The sequence below is a fragment of the Ictalurus furcatus genome, chromosome 2 (assembly GCF_023375685.1).
Source record: "Ictalurus furcatus strain D&B chromosome 2, Billie_1.0, whole genome shotgun sequence".
Lineage (NCBI taxonomy): Eukaryota > Metazoa > Chordata > Actinopteri > Siluriformes > Ictaluridae > Ictalurus > Ictalurus furcatus.
This window is the reverse complement of record NC_071256.1, coordinates 11,194,618-11,211,676: the sequence shown is the minus strand read 5'-3', so window position 1 is coordinate 11,211,676 and position 17,059 is coordinate 11,194,618. Positions and strand designations below refer to the sequence as shown.

General features: G+C 40.3%; 1 protein-coding gene across 1 annotated transcript; it reads right to left on the bottom strand.

Annotated features, from left to right (window-relative positions):
- Positions 1–629: 629 nt before the first annotated feature.
- On the bottom strand, positions 630–15,572 carry ccnk (cyclin K). Its single transcript, XM_053647620.1, has 11 exons — positions 15,433–15,572; positions 14,602–14,848; positions 13,239–13,320; positions 10,435–10,566; positions 8,775–8,880; positions 8,606–8,663; positions 6,278–6,447; positions 5,756–5,955; positions 3,735–3,768; positions 3,569–3,637; positions 630–3,362 (listed from the first exon to the last, which is right to left on the bottom strand). Exons 2-11 carry the CDS (start codon positions 14,796–14,798, stop codon positions 2,812–2,814), a joined length of 1,599 nt encoding a protein of 532 aa, XP_053503595.1. The 5' UTR covers positions 14,799–14,848; positions 15,433–15,572; the 3' UTR covers positions 630–2,811.
- Between the last annotated feature and the right edge of the window lie 1,487 nt (positions 15,573–17,059).

The window sequence follows — 17,059 nt, the reverse complement described above, 5'->3', positions numbered from 1 at the left end:
TTGCATTGATTAATAGTGGGTCCCTAGAGAGATAAACCGTTCAAGTTTCATAACGACAGCTCAGTGTTTACCCTGTCAAATAGGCTAATTGTTTCAAAAGGGATTTTTTTTGAGTCAATGAATCATGCAAAGGTAGAATTTTCACTGCAGATCTTATTTTAAAAGAGATTTTGTGTACATAGCCCCAAAATCCTAGGCCTAGATTAATTCTCGAGTTTTTGACATATGGGTTAAAATGTAAACTGTTTAATTTTGTCGGTTGAAATACTGCACTTACCTATAAAGTTTCATGTTGACTGGCTTTACAGTTTTAGCTGCACAATTCTATATAATTGAGGAAAAAAAATTAATAACGAGAATTTTAAAAAATCCTAAAAAGCAATAGGGTGCCTGCTCCCTCGGTGATTGGAACGCTAAAAATAGCCACCAACAGCAATCTGTAGGGAACAAGCACCTTCTGTAAATAGTGCCTATTTGGTAGTTCTTGGCAAGTTGCACAGAACAATAAAGCAACCATAGATGAATATATAGTTGAAGTTTTGTGATGTTGGCTTGCTGAATTTCATGCTGAAAATCTGATTGGCTAATGGCAGCCATGTTTTGAAGCAACCCAGTCGCCATTAGAAATCCATTTACAGATTATCACAACAGTATACCAAACTTGAGCTCCATCAGGTTTATAATTCCTAAGATACTTGAACTTAACCCCATCCCCTATGGATGACGACGACGACCCAACCTTAGCTATTAGCCCTGGACAAGCCTTTCACATTTTCTGAGATCCAGGTGTTATGTGGTCATGTGTTGTGTAGTTATCCATGTCAGCATACTCTGGTCATATTTTTCTATGCAGTAGCATAAGCATTTTGGTCACTTTTAATGTCTGCATGTATGTTCCAGTTGCAGAAGTGTTTGACATTGGTCCTCATTTATCAAACCCGATACAAATGGATTTATTGCTCCATGGTCCAGTTCTGACACTCACATGCCCATTGTAGGAGCTTTCGGTGGTGAAAAGGGGTCAGCATGGGCACCCTGACCAGTCTGCAGCTACACAGCCCCATACGCAGCAAGCTCTGTTCTGACACCTTTCTGTCATAGCGAACATTAGCTTTTTCAGTAACTTGTGCTTCAGTAGCCTTGGGTATCCTTCCTTGGGTCACTTTTGGTAGGTACTAACCACTGCATACTGGGAACACCCCACAAGACCTGCTGTTTTGGAGATGCTCTGACCCAGTCATCTAGCAATCACAATTTGGCCCTTGTCAAAGTTGCTCAGATTTTTACGCTTGCCTGTTTTTCCTGCTTCCAACACATCGACTTCGAGAGCTGACTGCTCACTTGCTGCCTAATATAATCCCACCCCTTGACAGGTGCCATTGTAAAGAGATAAATCAGTGTTATTTACTTCAACTGTCAGTGGTTTTAAAGTTACGGCTGATCAGGGTATAATTTGAAAAGGAGTTACTGCATTTACATATATGGATTATGCTTAAGTTTAAATCACTTAAATATAAAAAAAATAAAGACTGCAAGCCAACTCAAATCCATTTTAGGACAAATAAGACTCTAGTCATTCAATTAAGAAGAAACACTGGCGTCTAATAGGATGGTGGGGCCGGTCTGTGCAGAGTGAAATTACTGGAAGAGTTAGCACATGTTACACGTATGAGGGAACAGGTATTTACAGACCGGTATGAAAAAGACTACTACTACTACTACTTTCTTTTCAGCTGTTTAGTAGTCATTTTGGATATTTTCTGCTCTGTGAGCTTTGCCCTTTTTTTTTTTTTTTTTTTTTTTTGGAGTTTAAGGATGTCACTGATGGCAACTCAGCTGTGCCATCCGGGAATTTACATTTGATTCCCATTTATCAGCATACACATGCGAATACAAAGAAAAAACAGCCTTCCAAAGCGTGTTGATAAATGATGCCCGATGTGCCACAGCAGCACAGAGTGGAAATAATAATAACCCCAATAATTTGTGGAGGAAAAGGACTTTTATTACACCAAATGCAAAATAATTCCCAAAGCTGCTGTATATGTACATGCATTGCAGATTCATTAACTAAAATGTTTCTAGTCAAGATCGAAGTCATGAAATGTATTTACATAAAATGTTCGCTCGTACTGCGTCAGTGGTTCTGTGGATGCATCTGAGAATTCGCTCACATTCGACTGTAGCTAATGTTATCGCAAAACAGGCACAAAAGGGTGTCAAAAAGAAGACGTTCTTAAAAAGTTCTCAAAAAAGGTCCAAACAATTTTCATATTGTTGTATGGAATGGATGTGTGATTCTGAACAAGAAACAGGTTTTTTTTTTCTTCAATGAAATAATCACAATCTTGGTCAGGTTCTGATGCGGTCAGCTGATATCCTATTGATACACATCGATCTAAGTACACACACTGCACTCTGGGGGACTGCTGAAGCTGCCGTTTAAGGCTCATCTAATACCAATTTTACAGACCATTCATTCATCTTCAGTAATCGCATTAGTATGATCTGGATCACAGTGGATTCAGAACCTATCCTGGAGGGCGTGGCAGGGACACACCTAGAACGAGATGCCAGTCTTCTAGACTACGACGACAGTTAATTTAATCTATGGCCATACAAAGATGCTTACAAGTGAGTCTAGACAAAATGTATACAAAAACTTGACCATGCATTTATGTCTACTTAAAGGTCAAACTGACAACAGGGTGAAAAGATTGTTCTGATCTATCTTCCTGAGACAACACAAAGTTCGGAAAAATGTTATTTAGAACTAGACACGCGCCCATCTATCCATATCGCCTAGGACATTCATCTCATCCAGGCTCCACGGTTCATGCTTGCCACCGGTGGCATGACGGGTGGCATGGGCACTTGGGGCTGCCCTGGAGGGACTGGTGGAGGCGGATACCCAGCAGGTAAAGCCATGCCCGGGGGTGGCATGCGCGGTGGAGGCGGCGGGTAGCTGTGGTTGTAGCCTGGCGGTGGGTAGGATGGAGTGGGTGGAGGAAGATTGGGAGGAGGATAAGATGCAGGTGGTGGTGGGCCTGGAGGAGGGGCACTTGGAGGCGGGTAAACATGTGGGTGGTAAGGCATTGCGTAAGAGGGTGGCAAATGGGGGTAGGATGGTGCGTCTGTCTTCATCAAGGACTGCAGGCTTTGATAGCCCTCACTCGACATGTACGAGCTGGTTGTGGACATGCCCATTATGTAGCTGGAGGGTGGCGGGGGTGGCGGACGGTGAGGCAGAGGGGGCGGAGCTCCATGGGGTGGAGGTGGGGCCTTTGGTAAGTCTGAATCAGCAGAGGCTGCTGGCTCTGCTTCTGTAGGAGGGGCAGGGGCTGAAGGTGGGGGTTTGCGATCTAAAATCAGCGGGAAGGGGAGAGACACAGAATGTTTGTTTTAATAATAATAATAATAATAATAATAATAATAATATCATCAAAAAATCTTTACAAGTCCAAACACACACACAAAGCCAACACTTCCATCAATGTAAAAATAAATAAGATCACTCACTAACAAGAGTGAGCAATGAAGAAAACCATGTGTGCATGGTGACTCTTACCAGGAGGCTGGTTAACTGGTAGGGGAGGCATTGGGCTCTCCAGTCTTGGGATTTTAGAACCAACTTGCTCTAAGGAAAAAAAACAGAGCCTTTAATATATATTTTTTTAAACAACAGACTGTATATCTCTATAAATATCACACATCTACAAATTGCCCGTCCTTACCTGTGGCAACTTTTGGCTCTTCTTTTGGAGAAGGCTAAAAAAAAAAAAAATTAAACACATTAAAAGATTACACAATGCGTTTTAAAAATGTTTATGTGGTAAATGTTAACGTAGATCTTTCATTCAATATAAACAGCATATGGCTTTCCAAAAGGCTTAGGAACGTGATACGACACCATAGCAGGAAATCCACCAAACTGTTTGCCGACAAACATTTAAAGTACGATATTACCCCACGATTAAGAGGGTGAACGAAGTATATATAATTAGTTTAAGGGTAGTCTAAAACGCTAATTAGTCTGCAGTTAAAAGTGTGTCCTTACAGACCTAAACAAGCTGTTGGACTTGGTTACTGAAAGGAAACCTGGCCCCAACAAGAGTGTTTTCAATGGAAACAATGGAAAGGATTATAAAACTCATCCAAGAAGGAAATCCAACACGGAGTGTGGTTGTTCTAGGTCAGTTGTGTCTAAAATGTGGTGTAATCAAAATGACAAGGTTATAAAAGGAAAGCATACCAAGAAAGACCTCAAAGCCTCAGGATTGAAAACTCAAAGCAATATGCCTTGAGAATAGAAAATGCACAACAAAACAAATGGAAAAACAAATGGATGGAAACAGGAATCAGTTTGTGATAGAACTGTAAGAAATCGGCTGAATGAAATACGTATAGAAAAGCCAAACGAAAACCAGCACTAACACCTAAACAGAAGACAACAAGGATTACAAATTTCCCCACTCGTTTATGATATTGGGTTTCATGTCAGGTAAAGGACCAGGGAACACCTCAGCAGTCAATGCACAGAAATTTTGGACAGAAAATAGGTTTGGCGATCAAGATGATAATGCATCTCACCACAGAGCATTACATTTACATTTATGGCATTCAGAGCGACTTACATTTTATCTCATTTATACAACTGAGCATTTAAGGTTTAAGAACCTTGCTCAAGGGCCCAGCACTGGCAGCTTGGCAGTGCTGGGGGCTTGAACTCCTGACCTTCTGATCAGTAGTCCAATGTCTTAACCACTGAGGAAAGGGAAGGAAAGGCAGATCAACTTAACGACCTGGCCAGCAAACAGTCCGGATCTCAATCCCACTGAACATTCGTGGTGGAAATTTAAAAATAAATTGGTCCATGACAAGGCTCCATCCTGCAGAGCTGATCCTTTAACCACTATTCTAGAAAGTTGGAACTATTCCAGGAGATGGAGAATATTGTTTTTCCTTAGTGAAGTCCATGCCTCGAAGAATTCAGGCCATCATAAGGAGGAGCAACAAAGTACTAATTGTAATTTTTTTTTGTTATTGATGATTCCATCATTTTTTCCTCTACCTGCCTTGGAAAAAAAATGCCATTAATTAAAATAAATTAATTTCATTTGTTCGAGGTATGTTTTCAAAACCAGATTGTTCAACTATTAAACAAAAAAAAATTGTGTGTCACATCTGTGAAAGAAAAGAAAAAAGAAAAAAAGCCAGGTGAACATCCTCCAAGTGTGGTGATGGCATAATTTTTGAAAGATTTGTCATTTTTATCATGTTTCAACTAAAAAACGTCCGATTGTTATGCTGTGGAATAAACCTTTACCCTTCCTGTTGGCAAATGTGTTAGGATTGTTCATCGTTAACTTGGACAAAACGGCAACTACCGTGATCCGCCTCAACTCGTGTCTGCTGAGACTGGGTTCTCAGGAGTTTCATCTTCAAAGAGCCATTTCATCAATCCAAAACCTATATCATCTATGATATGGTTGCTAGGGTGTCTAAAATATCTAAAACAGGGTTTGCTTCAAATGTTTCCATCCTGTTTGAAGTATATTTAACAAAAAAAGGTATTTCTGGCATAATGTATTCTTCTGTGCTACTCCATGCCTTAAATTTTGAAGAAAAAAACCCCAGCTAAATTCATACAGTTTTTTAGCACTTTGAAGACCTGAGTGAACCCTGAGGTATCCGTCCATCGTAGCCACAATCACCTGCACTCTAACAGATAGAAAGACCAAATGAAGCGCCTCACGTGTTGCCGTTTTAGTTGCCGTGGGGGGCTGGCCTGAGGAGAATTCTTCTTGGATGGTGGCAGAGCTACAGGGTTTCCACCTGGTTGACTGAGCAGGCCTGTAGGAGAAGGCTGTGGCTTGTCTTTCTCCTGCATTTGGGGCTGCTGTGGAATTGGCTGCTTGCCCTGAGAGTACAGGTCCAGGATTTGATGGCAGATGTCTGTGGAAAACGAAACGATAATGAGATCAGGCAAGATCACGACCCTGCCTTTCAAAACGGCAAGACTGATTTAGCTGATGTAAACGTAGAAGGTCTCAGGGGCAATATTTGGTGTGACAACCCTGTGTCTTTAAAAACACATCATTTTGAACCAAAATTGACAGAAATTAGCTGCGCTTGTTGAAATGAGCCAGGCTTATCAAGTTAGCCTGCTTCATGGTATATCAGTCAAGTGACCAGTTATAAAAAACGGTAAACACAATAGACACAGGGGTCCAAATGACCAAAAATGTTTCGTTATATGTAATTCTAAGGTTCCTACCCTCCAAAAGCTCCACAGGGACGTCTTGTACAAACTGCTCCCACCAACGGCGAGACGACTGTTTGGATGTCCACTCCTGGATATCAAACTTACACAGGCGACCAGCCAAGTACATGACTGCGACGGCTATGATCTCTGGCTCCCACTGAAGCGAAAGCATGGTGCAGAGGCTGAGGACGCAAATGTTACAAGTTAAATTAGCACATTTGAAACCAGGATTATAATTCTGCATTGTGGTAAATCCTCAGAAGTAGGAAGAAGGACTGACACAATATATCAGGAATATACCAATACTAACACAATATACCAGGAATATACCAATATATACCAAGACCAATACAATATACCAGGAATATACCAATATATACCAATACTAACACAATATACCAGGAATATACCAATATATACCAAGACCAATACAATATACCAGGAATATACCAATATATACCAAGACTAGGGATGTCACGAGAACCAATACTTCGGTACCAACATTGTTAAAACGTGACGGTACTTGTTTTTATACCAAGACTAACACAATATACCAGGAATATACCAAAACTAATACAATATACCAGGAATATACCAATATATACCAAGGCTAATACAATATACCAGGAATATACCAATATATACCAAGACTAGTGATATCACGAGAACCAATACTTCGGTACCAACATTGTTAAAACGTGACGGTACTTGTTTTTCTGCAGTACCGTTAGTACCGGTTCTAATGAATGTCCCGAGGTTGCAATTCTTCCGGAACTGAAGGGGGCAGCAAATACGCGCAAGTGTATTAGTCGGTCCACAAGTGGTGAAGAAGAAGAACGCCTACAAGCACACAGGAAAAACTACAGAAGATTAGCTTAGCTTAACAAGTTTAGCGGTTGCCGATGTGCAACTGATGCTATCGTTCATTTCAAACAAAGCGAGGAAACACCTGGAATTTGGCGAAGCACCTGAAAGACGGGTCCTATATTACGTTTGTTTGAGGCAGCTGGCATTGTAGCCATGAAACCAGCTAACGTTATGCTCCATGCAATGTTTGCGTTAGCCAGTTATTATTTAACGACACTAACGCATTGCAATGTTATGAACTACCTCCTAATGGGCCACCATGCATCGCCATTCAGCCCATGTCCTGTCAGCTAAATGTAGCCTAATGTCACTAATAATTATTCAAATGTTCATGCTTTTAATAAATCTTTCTGTCCTGCCACTATATCAGTGAATTTAAACTAATGCTTGCATTCAGAGTATAAGGGGGTGGGGGGGGGTGTGGGTGCGTTTAGGAGTGCACCTTAGCAGTTGTTATTGGTCATTGTCAGACAGTGTTTGATAAGTAAAATATCCCTCTCTCTCTCTTTTTGCCAGTATCAGCCAGAGCAGGATGTCTTCCAGGAGTTTTTAATTTTATTTAAAAATATATATATTTTTAAACCACACCGTGGTATTGACTTTGGTATCGAGTACTTTTGGTGGTATCAGTACCGACTACTAGATTTTTGGTATCGTGACATCCCTAACCAAGACTAACACAATATACCAGGAATGTAATTCTACATTATCCACACGTGCCATTAAGCATGCATGGGTCTATTTTGGTTAATTATTACTGCAGTGTTATTGGTCATTTCTCCCCACATCCTTCCTTACACAAAAATCCACCCTAAACAATACGTGACAGGAAATGGCATCCAATATGATAAATAAATAATGATATTCTGAGTTGATGTTTTGGTTTAAAACTTCTTTCATCAGCATGTTGGTCTATTTTCACTTTTGGTTAAAGGGTTTTATGTTTGTGTTCATTCAGCTACAAGAGCATTAGTGAGGTTGAGGTCAGGCGGTGATGTTGGGATGGTGAGGAGGCTCCAGTTCTAGTTCATCTGAAAGGTGTTCAGTGGGGTTGAGGTCAGGGCTCCATGCAGGACACTCGAATTCTTCCACCTTCTTCAAACCTTAACACGCCATGTCTTCATGGAGCTCGCTTTGTGCACTTTGTGTCATGCTGGGCACCCAGGTTTGGGCCTCTTAGTTCCAGTGCAAGGAAATTGTAATGCTACAGCGTACAGAGACGTTCTATACCGCTGTGTGCTTCCAAATATGTGGTAACAGTTTGGTGAAGAACAACATATGGGTGTGATGGTCCGGGGTGCACATACTTTTGTTAATAAAGTGTATATAAGTGTGCTTCAAAGTGGAGTTTTAAGTCTGTTTAGCTTCAATAACAATTGCTCAATACTTAATAAAATGAGTTGAACTGACAAAACTTACAAAAAATTTTTTATAATAATTTAAAAAGGGCGGGAAAAAAGAATTAATGCTCACCTATCATTCACAAACGTCCAGGCCATCTGCACCAGCTTCTGCACCTTATTTTTGTCACCTGGAGAAAAAAAAAAAATGCACACAAAAGTGCAGGGAACTCACAAACAGTAACACACCAGAAACTCTTTTAAATGACTTAAAAACCAAAACAAAAAAACCCTGTCCATACCTTTCAGTTGTTTGGCATAACGAAGAAGAAACTGATACGGATGCTCCACTTGCAAATCAAACTTGATTGTCTGGAGCAATATCCTCTCCAACACCATAACTTCTTCCTGTTAATAAATATCAAATCATTAAAAATCAACCGCATTCATCACAAATATTATCTACAGAGCCGTCTGGAAGCACTCGGACATGATCAGGCGTGTTGTGTACTCCTGCACAATTAAGTCTAAATAACCTCATTAAATTCAACAGGTTCTCAGGGTAGATATGTTTTTGAAATGGGATGCACAGACATATTAAGAGAACTGGAAAGGAAGTGCAGATCTTTTAATACACAGTCCTTCTGTTTTAGGAAATGGCTGCATGCTGGATTATTTCTTGGCCAGCTGTATCTAGAGGTAATTCTAGATGTGAAACTCGAACCCCATACTGATGCTCTAAACATGAATAAACAGTAACTGAATATAAGGTCAGAATAAATGAGATTAAAAAAAGGAGGAGAAAGTAAGAGTCAAAGTCAGCTATTTTTAGGAGGCATTCGCACTGGCAGTTTAATTTGAAACAGAGTACGGCTTGCATGAATAAGTGGTAATGTGAAAGCTGTCGTGCGGACTGGGAAGTGCATTGCGGTACCAAACCCAAGACTACCTGTAGGCGGCGGTCCGAGTTCGGTTGCACCGGACCCATGCTGAGATTCCCCTTGAACGTGAACGCAACTCGTACTCGGGTCCACATTTGTTCAGGAAATAAATTGACCTGCGCATGCGTTTCAGCCGATGACGACATCATTAGTTTCTACAACACACGTCTACCATGAGCGGCAAGGGAACGCTGTGGGACACAAGTGTCGTTCACTCTGCTGCACATAACAGCACCAAAATAATAATTTTTAAAAGAAAAACATGGTTTGCAATGATTTAAGTTGAACGCAAATGCACCAGGCTTCGAAAGAATCAAGCGAGTCTGAAACCTGACCAAAGCTGAGGTTTCCTGAAGGAGAGCGCTGCCCTGGAGCGACTGAGAAGGGTCCTCTATCATTATACAGTACGAGAGCGGCCTCTAGAGGCGAAATAAAAACCATCGCTGACTAATTTTGTTGTTATTTGAAGTGTTTTTTGGTTCAGGTTGGATGTATATCCAGTACGTTTCCACGGTAAAGTCAGTACTGTTTATTTCTCTAATAAAGTTCAGCAATATTTTACTTTGAGTGTTATGCTTTTATTCAGTATCAATTTTAAAAACCATCGGTTGCTTAATCGGTTATCGGCCGGTAGGTAACACCCAAATTATCGGTATCGGTAGAATCCACTAAATCGTTTGATCTCTAACCTAGATAATTAAACGTAACGTGCCGCAGCTTTATTATTACGAAGTATAAAAATGTAAAAAAAAAAATAAAAGACCAATCAGAGTGTCATCTCGACAGATTCCAAACGTCAGGTCACGTCTATGGATTAAAGACTGAAATGGATTAGCAACTAAGTCGGACGGGTTTATTCGGGACCGTTACTTTGCCTGTTAATCCGGTTCAGTCAGCACGGCTGTAAATATCCTTTTATTAAAACCGACATTCTTACAGAAGACAGATGCACAAACCCACTTCTGCTGGAACGCTATCTAAATATTTTCATTTCCTTAGCCTTACAGACCCTCTTGCTCACCTTCGGATCATCGCCAAACTGGGCAAACTGCACGTCATTCAGCAGGCTGCGAGCTGTTTTGATGATGTCTTTACACTTCTTTGGAGTCTCCTCAACCTTTCCAGCCAGAAATAGGCAGCAGGCTCCTGTCACCTGAAAAGTCAAAAGCAACAATTATGCTTTAAGATTTCGTCACGCCACACATTTCCTTCGCTGTCTACAGAATTTATCACTACGTTAACCAGGGACCGTCCAAGTCACGACTGAGCACGGTTACCAAACTCCAGGAGTATGCCTTTAGAAAATGAGCCTAATATTTGAATCAATGTTCATTAGGAACCTGTACTGAGGAGGTCCGATGATGTTGTTTTGTTTTTTTGTTTTTTTTTTTACAGCTAAAATAGTTTTGTTTTTATTGTTCATTTTGTATGTTTGTTCTGTAACTGTAATTTCTGTTCTGTTTTACTGCTGGACAATTGATAATTGTGTCTCATCAGCTTTGAAGCCAAAGCCAACTTTATTTTCGTGCACAATTACATGCACAAATAGCCAGAAAAGAACCGGTCTATCTCGAGTTTGAAAACAGTCATGGTTTCATCAGATCCAATAAAAACCAAATCAGACACAGATTCACGGTGTGAGGTTAGCGGTACGTTTAGCCCCACTTTAGCCAGTTCATCCAGGATTTTGCGATTGCAGAAATCAACGCAGCTCCGTGATATATGGAAAACATATGGAGAGTTTCTGCCGATTTGGATCAAGACGCATCATGTGACGTCATCGCAACGCGCATTCAGCCGAAGCCCTCTATGATTCACGTGCGTCGAACATGAGTATAGCTAAAAAGGTCTCGTTTACCGACAAACATTGCTGCGAAAAAGAGCGTGCAAAACTATCTGGATGTCTGCTACACCTGCGAAGAAGTAAAGAATCTCTGGCCTTCTTTTTATTGATTGCTTCAAGTAGAAAATACATTTCCTTAGCACTTGTAATTACAAAACATTACTACTCACTGTTACGAGTTGTGTGAGCATGGTGTCTTAAGTAAACGTATTAATTTTCGACCGCGTACACCCCTAAGGTCTGCTGTCTGGGAGGAATATCGGCTTCCTAGGCAAGTTACGATGCTGATGGACAGCGACTTGTGGACAGAACTGTTATGCTGTGCTCAAACCACCAAATATGAGCACTATTTTATTCTATTCTATACACCAGCGCTAATACCACAAACACAGCTGCTTAAAGACAGCATTTCTCAGCTAATTCAATCCGGGTAAAGGTTGGGAAGTTCATAGCTGAAAATATGAGACTCTGTATTTGCGAATGCAGAATTCAAAACCACAGAGATGCGACTTCGGCAGAATAACCAGCCAACAGCAGAACAGGAAATTTAAAAACATTTAAAACCCCATGCTTCAGGCCCTAAGCACTTTTATAGTCTAAATTAGAAAAGTGCATGTCCTGAAGAGTCATTGCACGGCCTAAGCAAATCCCTGGTGTCACTAAAGGGCAATGCTAGGGCATTCCTAGGGAGGCTCCTAGTTGTTTCAGCTCACTCAGACTTATCTGAACAGTATACTTATTTATCTTTATTTATCTAAACACTAGGGCTGGACGTAAAAAAAAACAAAAAACACCACAATATTTATCACAATATTTCCTTGTTAAAAAAAGTCCTGACAATCGATATTGATTATAAACTGGAGAATCCAATCGAAGCTATTCAGTAAACGCCCGAGAATCTCAAACATCGAATCTCCGCTCCAAAAATAATGTTTTCTGATACAATGGGAAAGATAAATTTGACCATAAATGTAATAATAATAATAATAATAAACAGTGAGGCAACTGCCCAATCACATAAACTACTCATGAAATTAGAGGTCGACCGAAAGTGAATTATACCGATAACTAAATTGGGCAGTACTGACCTGCCGATAACTGATTTAATCAACAGTTTTTAAAAATTTATACCGAGTGAAAACATGACAGTACTGACTTTACCACGAAAAATGTACTCTACTTTTTTAAATGAAATAAATATATAAATATTAACCATTAATAAATATTAAAGTGAATAAAAAATATAAATCCAAACTGAACCAAAAAGTAACATTCCAAATAATAAATAAAAATAGAGACGTCCAAAATGAATTTAAAAAACACTTCAAATAACAGAACAAAATTAGTCAGTTATGGGGTTTTTTTCGCCTCTAGAGGCCGCTCTCAAGCTGGATAATGACAGCGGAGCCTTCTCAGCTGCTCCCCTGATCGGAAAAAACTATCGGTGTGGGTATTTGCCGGTCATCAATCATTCTGGCAATCGGTTATCAGTGCCGATTCATCTGCAAAACCGACTGATCGGTCGATCTCTACACGAAACCATAACACCATTCCAACCTGACTCCGCATACTTACTTATTTTCCCCCCTCTTTTTCATACACACATGCCTAAATCTTGATCCACTGCATAATTTTGACCTTTCCAGTACAATTCTGCCTTGACTTGAAACAAAAGGCTGCGGTCTTGGAAAACTTTCCAGTTGTCCAAAATTTTGCTTTGTTTAAATTTAGTTTCATGGTGAGAGTTTGTGCATTAAAATAAATAAATAAATAAACAAATAAATAAATTGCAGTACAGAAGACGTGAAACGAGTCATCTGGATGTGCTTCGTGATTAATGATGCCAATCAAAAAGCAAAGCAGACTGTGGTCCGTGTCTACAGCATCTTCCTGCGATACAAGTACCTCGATAACACATTTTACACAAACACCAAGAGGGTAATATAAACAACCAGACATACACACACAAAGGGTGTACTTACATATCTTGGAAACTGTTTAAAAGAGTGAAACATGTAGAAGCGGTGGAAGTATATAATTCCAGTGGCCAAGGTATCATAATGTCTAATAAAAGGAGAAAATGTCAAGGAGCAAAACACATAATACTTTTTTTTTTTTCAATAAAAATAAATAAATAATAATACAAAAGCACAGTTTACATAAACCTAGGATAAAGATGTTCAATCTGAGATTTTCATGAAACTCCACACATTTCATATGAAAATTTCAGCTTTAATTCACTATATTAGAATTCTAGGAGCTCAAAAGGTTTACATACACAACGTTTACGGTCTTTTTAAAAACGGTCTGGAAGACTTTTAAATGCTCCTGATTGGCCAACAGTAATAATTAGGAGTTTGAAAGGACGGACTTTTAGAGCCAGTGCCTTTTTGTCCACGATACCATCGGAAAACCCAAGCAAACCAGTCAAGAATTCTGCGAGTCCAGTTCGTCCTTCAGAGCAATTTCCAAACAACTGAAGGTACCACGAGCATCTGTACAAAACAACTGTATGCGAATAGAAAAATCTCGTGATCGCACAATCACTGCGTCAATGAACTCCCGGGGATGAACGAACTTTGGTCCGAAGGGTTTAACTGAACCACAAGACAACAACAAAGGCACTGGTGATGAAATTGGAGGCATCAGGGAGCAAAGTATGTACATTATATCCACCATTACGAGAGTCCTACATCAGCATGAACGAAAAAATAAATAAATAAATAAATAAATAAATAAATAGCCAGACGGAAGTGTGCAGGTGATCACCAGCTTTTTGGAGGAATGTTCTCTGGTCAGAAGAAACAAAAATTGAACAATTTGATCTTAATGACAAGTTCTATGTGTGAAGGGAAAAAAAATGGATGAGGCTTTTAATCTGAAAAACATCCCAACTGTGAAGCATGGTGGTGGCAGCATCTCATTGTTTTAGTGTTTTGTTGGAAAAGGGACTGGTGCACTGCTGAGGAAGGAGGATTATTTAGAAATACTAAAGCAAGACCTCAAGATATCAGCCAGAAAGTCGGGAGCAACTGGGTCTTCTAGCAGGACTCCTAACCGAACCTCCAAAATTGTATGAAAAGACAACACAGTGGAAGTATTGGAGTGATCACCACAAAGCCCTGACCTGAAACCTGGACTGAACTGATAAAGTGTGTCTGAGTGAGGAGGCCCACGTACCTGACAGAGTTACAGGTTACAGGAGAAAGGGGCAGAAATTATGGCGAGGAGTTTGTGGAAGGCTACAACAAGCAGCTGAGTCGAGGTAAATAATAATAAAGGCAAACTACATGTAAACTTTTGACTGACGGAAAATCTGATAAGTGTGGAATAGTGGAAGGATACAGCCCAAGTCGAGTTCCTACGTCAAAGATGAACCTGGCTCCCTCTCTGCGGTACCGTGCCTCCGTGGCCGGGTCCAGGCCCTCGGACTGGGATGGAGTGTGTGCCAAGTCCTTCTTGTCCCAATACCAGCATGGCTTAATGTGGTCCAGATTGGTTATTTGAATGGTAGGAGTGGTGTTCTCCTTATTTTCCTTCATTTGCTACAGGTGAAAGCTGTGATTCCTGGATTACACAGCAGGAATAATCCCTACACCAGTGCAGAAAAACACACACATTTATCATTAATAAAACACCATGACGTCATCAACACAACTGAAAACATCTCTGGAGGTCCACATACACCTGCTTAACACTTTAACTAGCTATGAGATGATCTACACATCTAACTCCTTTATCACACCGTACAGTTTCAGAACAGTCCGTTGACTGAGTGCAGCTGATTTATCCCTTTCTGTGGTTGCTGTGGAACCGGAACTGAGCCCCGGAACACTGTATAACTACAGGAACTAGCTTAGCTAGCTAACTTAGCGTCAGTAATGACATTAAGAAACTCAACAGCTAAAGTGTTAAATGTTAAACCAGTGGTCAGATTTAAATAATCATTATATATATATATATATATATATATATATATATATATATATATATATATAAAAATATATATATATAAAACTAATGACTTTAACCAGCTGTATAAAGACTCAGCAGTACGAGAGACTAAGGCTAAGCGGCTACACACACACACACTAGTAAAGCGAACTGAATAACTTTAGAGGTCTCTCACTGGTCCAAACTGTACATTAAGCTTTATATTAATACGAACGGATTTACCTTTAACAGAATATAAAGTACCACTACATAAAATCGTCATGAAGCAACAGTCCGGTTGCTTTATTCAGCCCAGCACGTTTTTCTTTTTTTTGTAACGGTGGCCCACTGTGGTGATCATTACTGCCACCTAATGGAAGGGAGAGTCACATGCCGCACTGGACTGGGAGAGACTCTGACTACGTTTACATGGACAGTAGTAATCTAATTATTGACCTTACTCTGAGTAAGACAATATTGTGATTAAGGCGTTTACATGAGTTGCTTTTAGAATACTCCTTTCATGTACCTGTTTTACATGTTATAGAACATAAATCGATTAACAGTACACGTCATTACGTCCCCATGTCATGCCGTCCGACGTCCCTCCAGAATTTCACGTATCGACATACAGTTCGTCTTCGTTATGGTACCGTATACAGTTTTGGGTGTTTTTATTTAATTTTTTACGAACGCTTTAAGTGCGGTTAATTATTTGTCATGCTATACGTGCAAATAGACAACTGCTTGAAGCCGTGGGCTGCGTCCCAAACCACATACTTACCGTCTATATAGTAGCCGAGATGCATGTATTTCTCCTACTACAGGCCTATAGTAGGCAAGTATGTGGTTTCGGATGCAGCCGTGCTCTTTTGTTTGGCGTAAAACGGTTGAGCACTACCGTGTGTGTACGTGTCCTGTCGCAAAATGCGGTGAAAACTCTCACACGACGTTAATAGTGTGATTAAGGTGTGTACATGTCTGTAATACATGTCGATAATGTGACTAAAACAGGAGTACTCCATATGTCTTAATTCCATTTGTGTTTACTTCAAGTATGACCTTAATCGGATTAAGGTCATTAAAAATTGCTGTTTACATGGTATTTCTTAATCAGAGTATTGTCTTAATAGTGGGGCGCACGGTGGCTTAGTGGTTAGCACCTTTGCCTGCGGGGGTTTCCTCCGGGTACTCCGGTTTCCTCCAAAGACATTCCTCCAAAGACATGCATGCATGTCTAAAGTGTCCATAGAGTATGAATGGGTGTGTGAGTGTGTGTGTGTGTGTGTGAATGTGTGCCCTGACAATAAATAAATAAATAAATAAATAAATAAATAAATAAATAAAACGTAAATTACAGTCAATTAAAAGAAATCCATCCAGCCATCCATTTTCTATACCGCTTATACCAGAGGGTCACTGGGAACCTGGAGCCCATCCAAGGGAGCATCAGGCACAAGGCGAGGTACACCCTGAACAGGGTGCCAATCCATCGCAGGGCACAATAAACACCCATTCATACACTACGGACACTTTGGATATGCCAATCAGCCTACCATGCGTGTCTTTGGACTGGGGGTGGAAACCGGAGTACCCGGAGGAAACCCCCGCAGCACAGTGAGAACAAGCAAACTGTACAAACAATACAAATGAATATAGCAACCGTTATTATTATTACACTTGTATACAAAATGTTGTACTTTGTACTTGTCATAGTGCCCACTCAAGCAGAAGCATTAACGTTGCGTGTGATGTGACACCACGGCAGGTGGCACTCCATGACTGCAATGGTGCGGGGCCACTGTCACAGCCTGACTTGCGACTAATCACTGATCACCACTGTTCCCAATGACCAATCACTGATCAATGT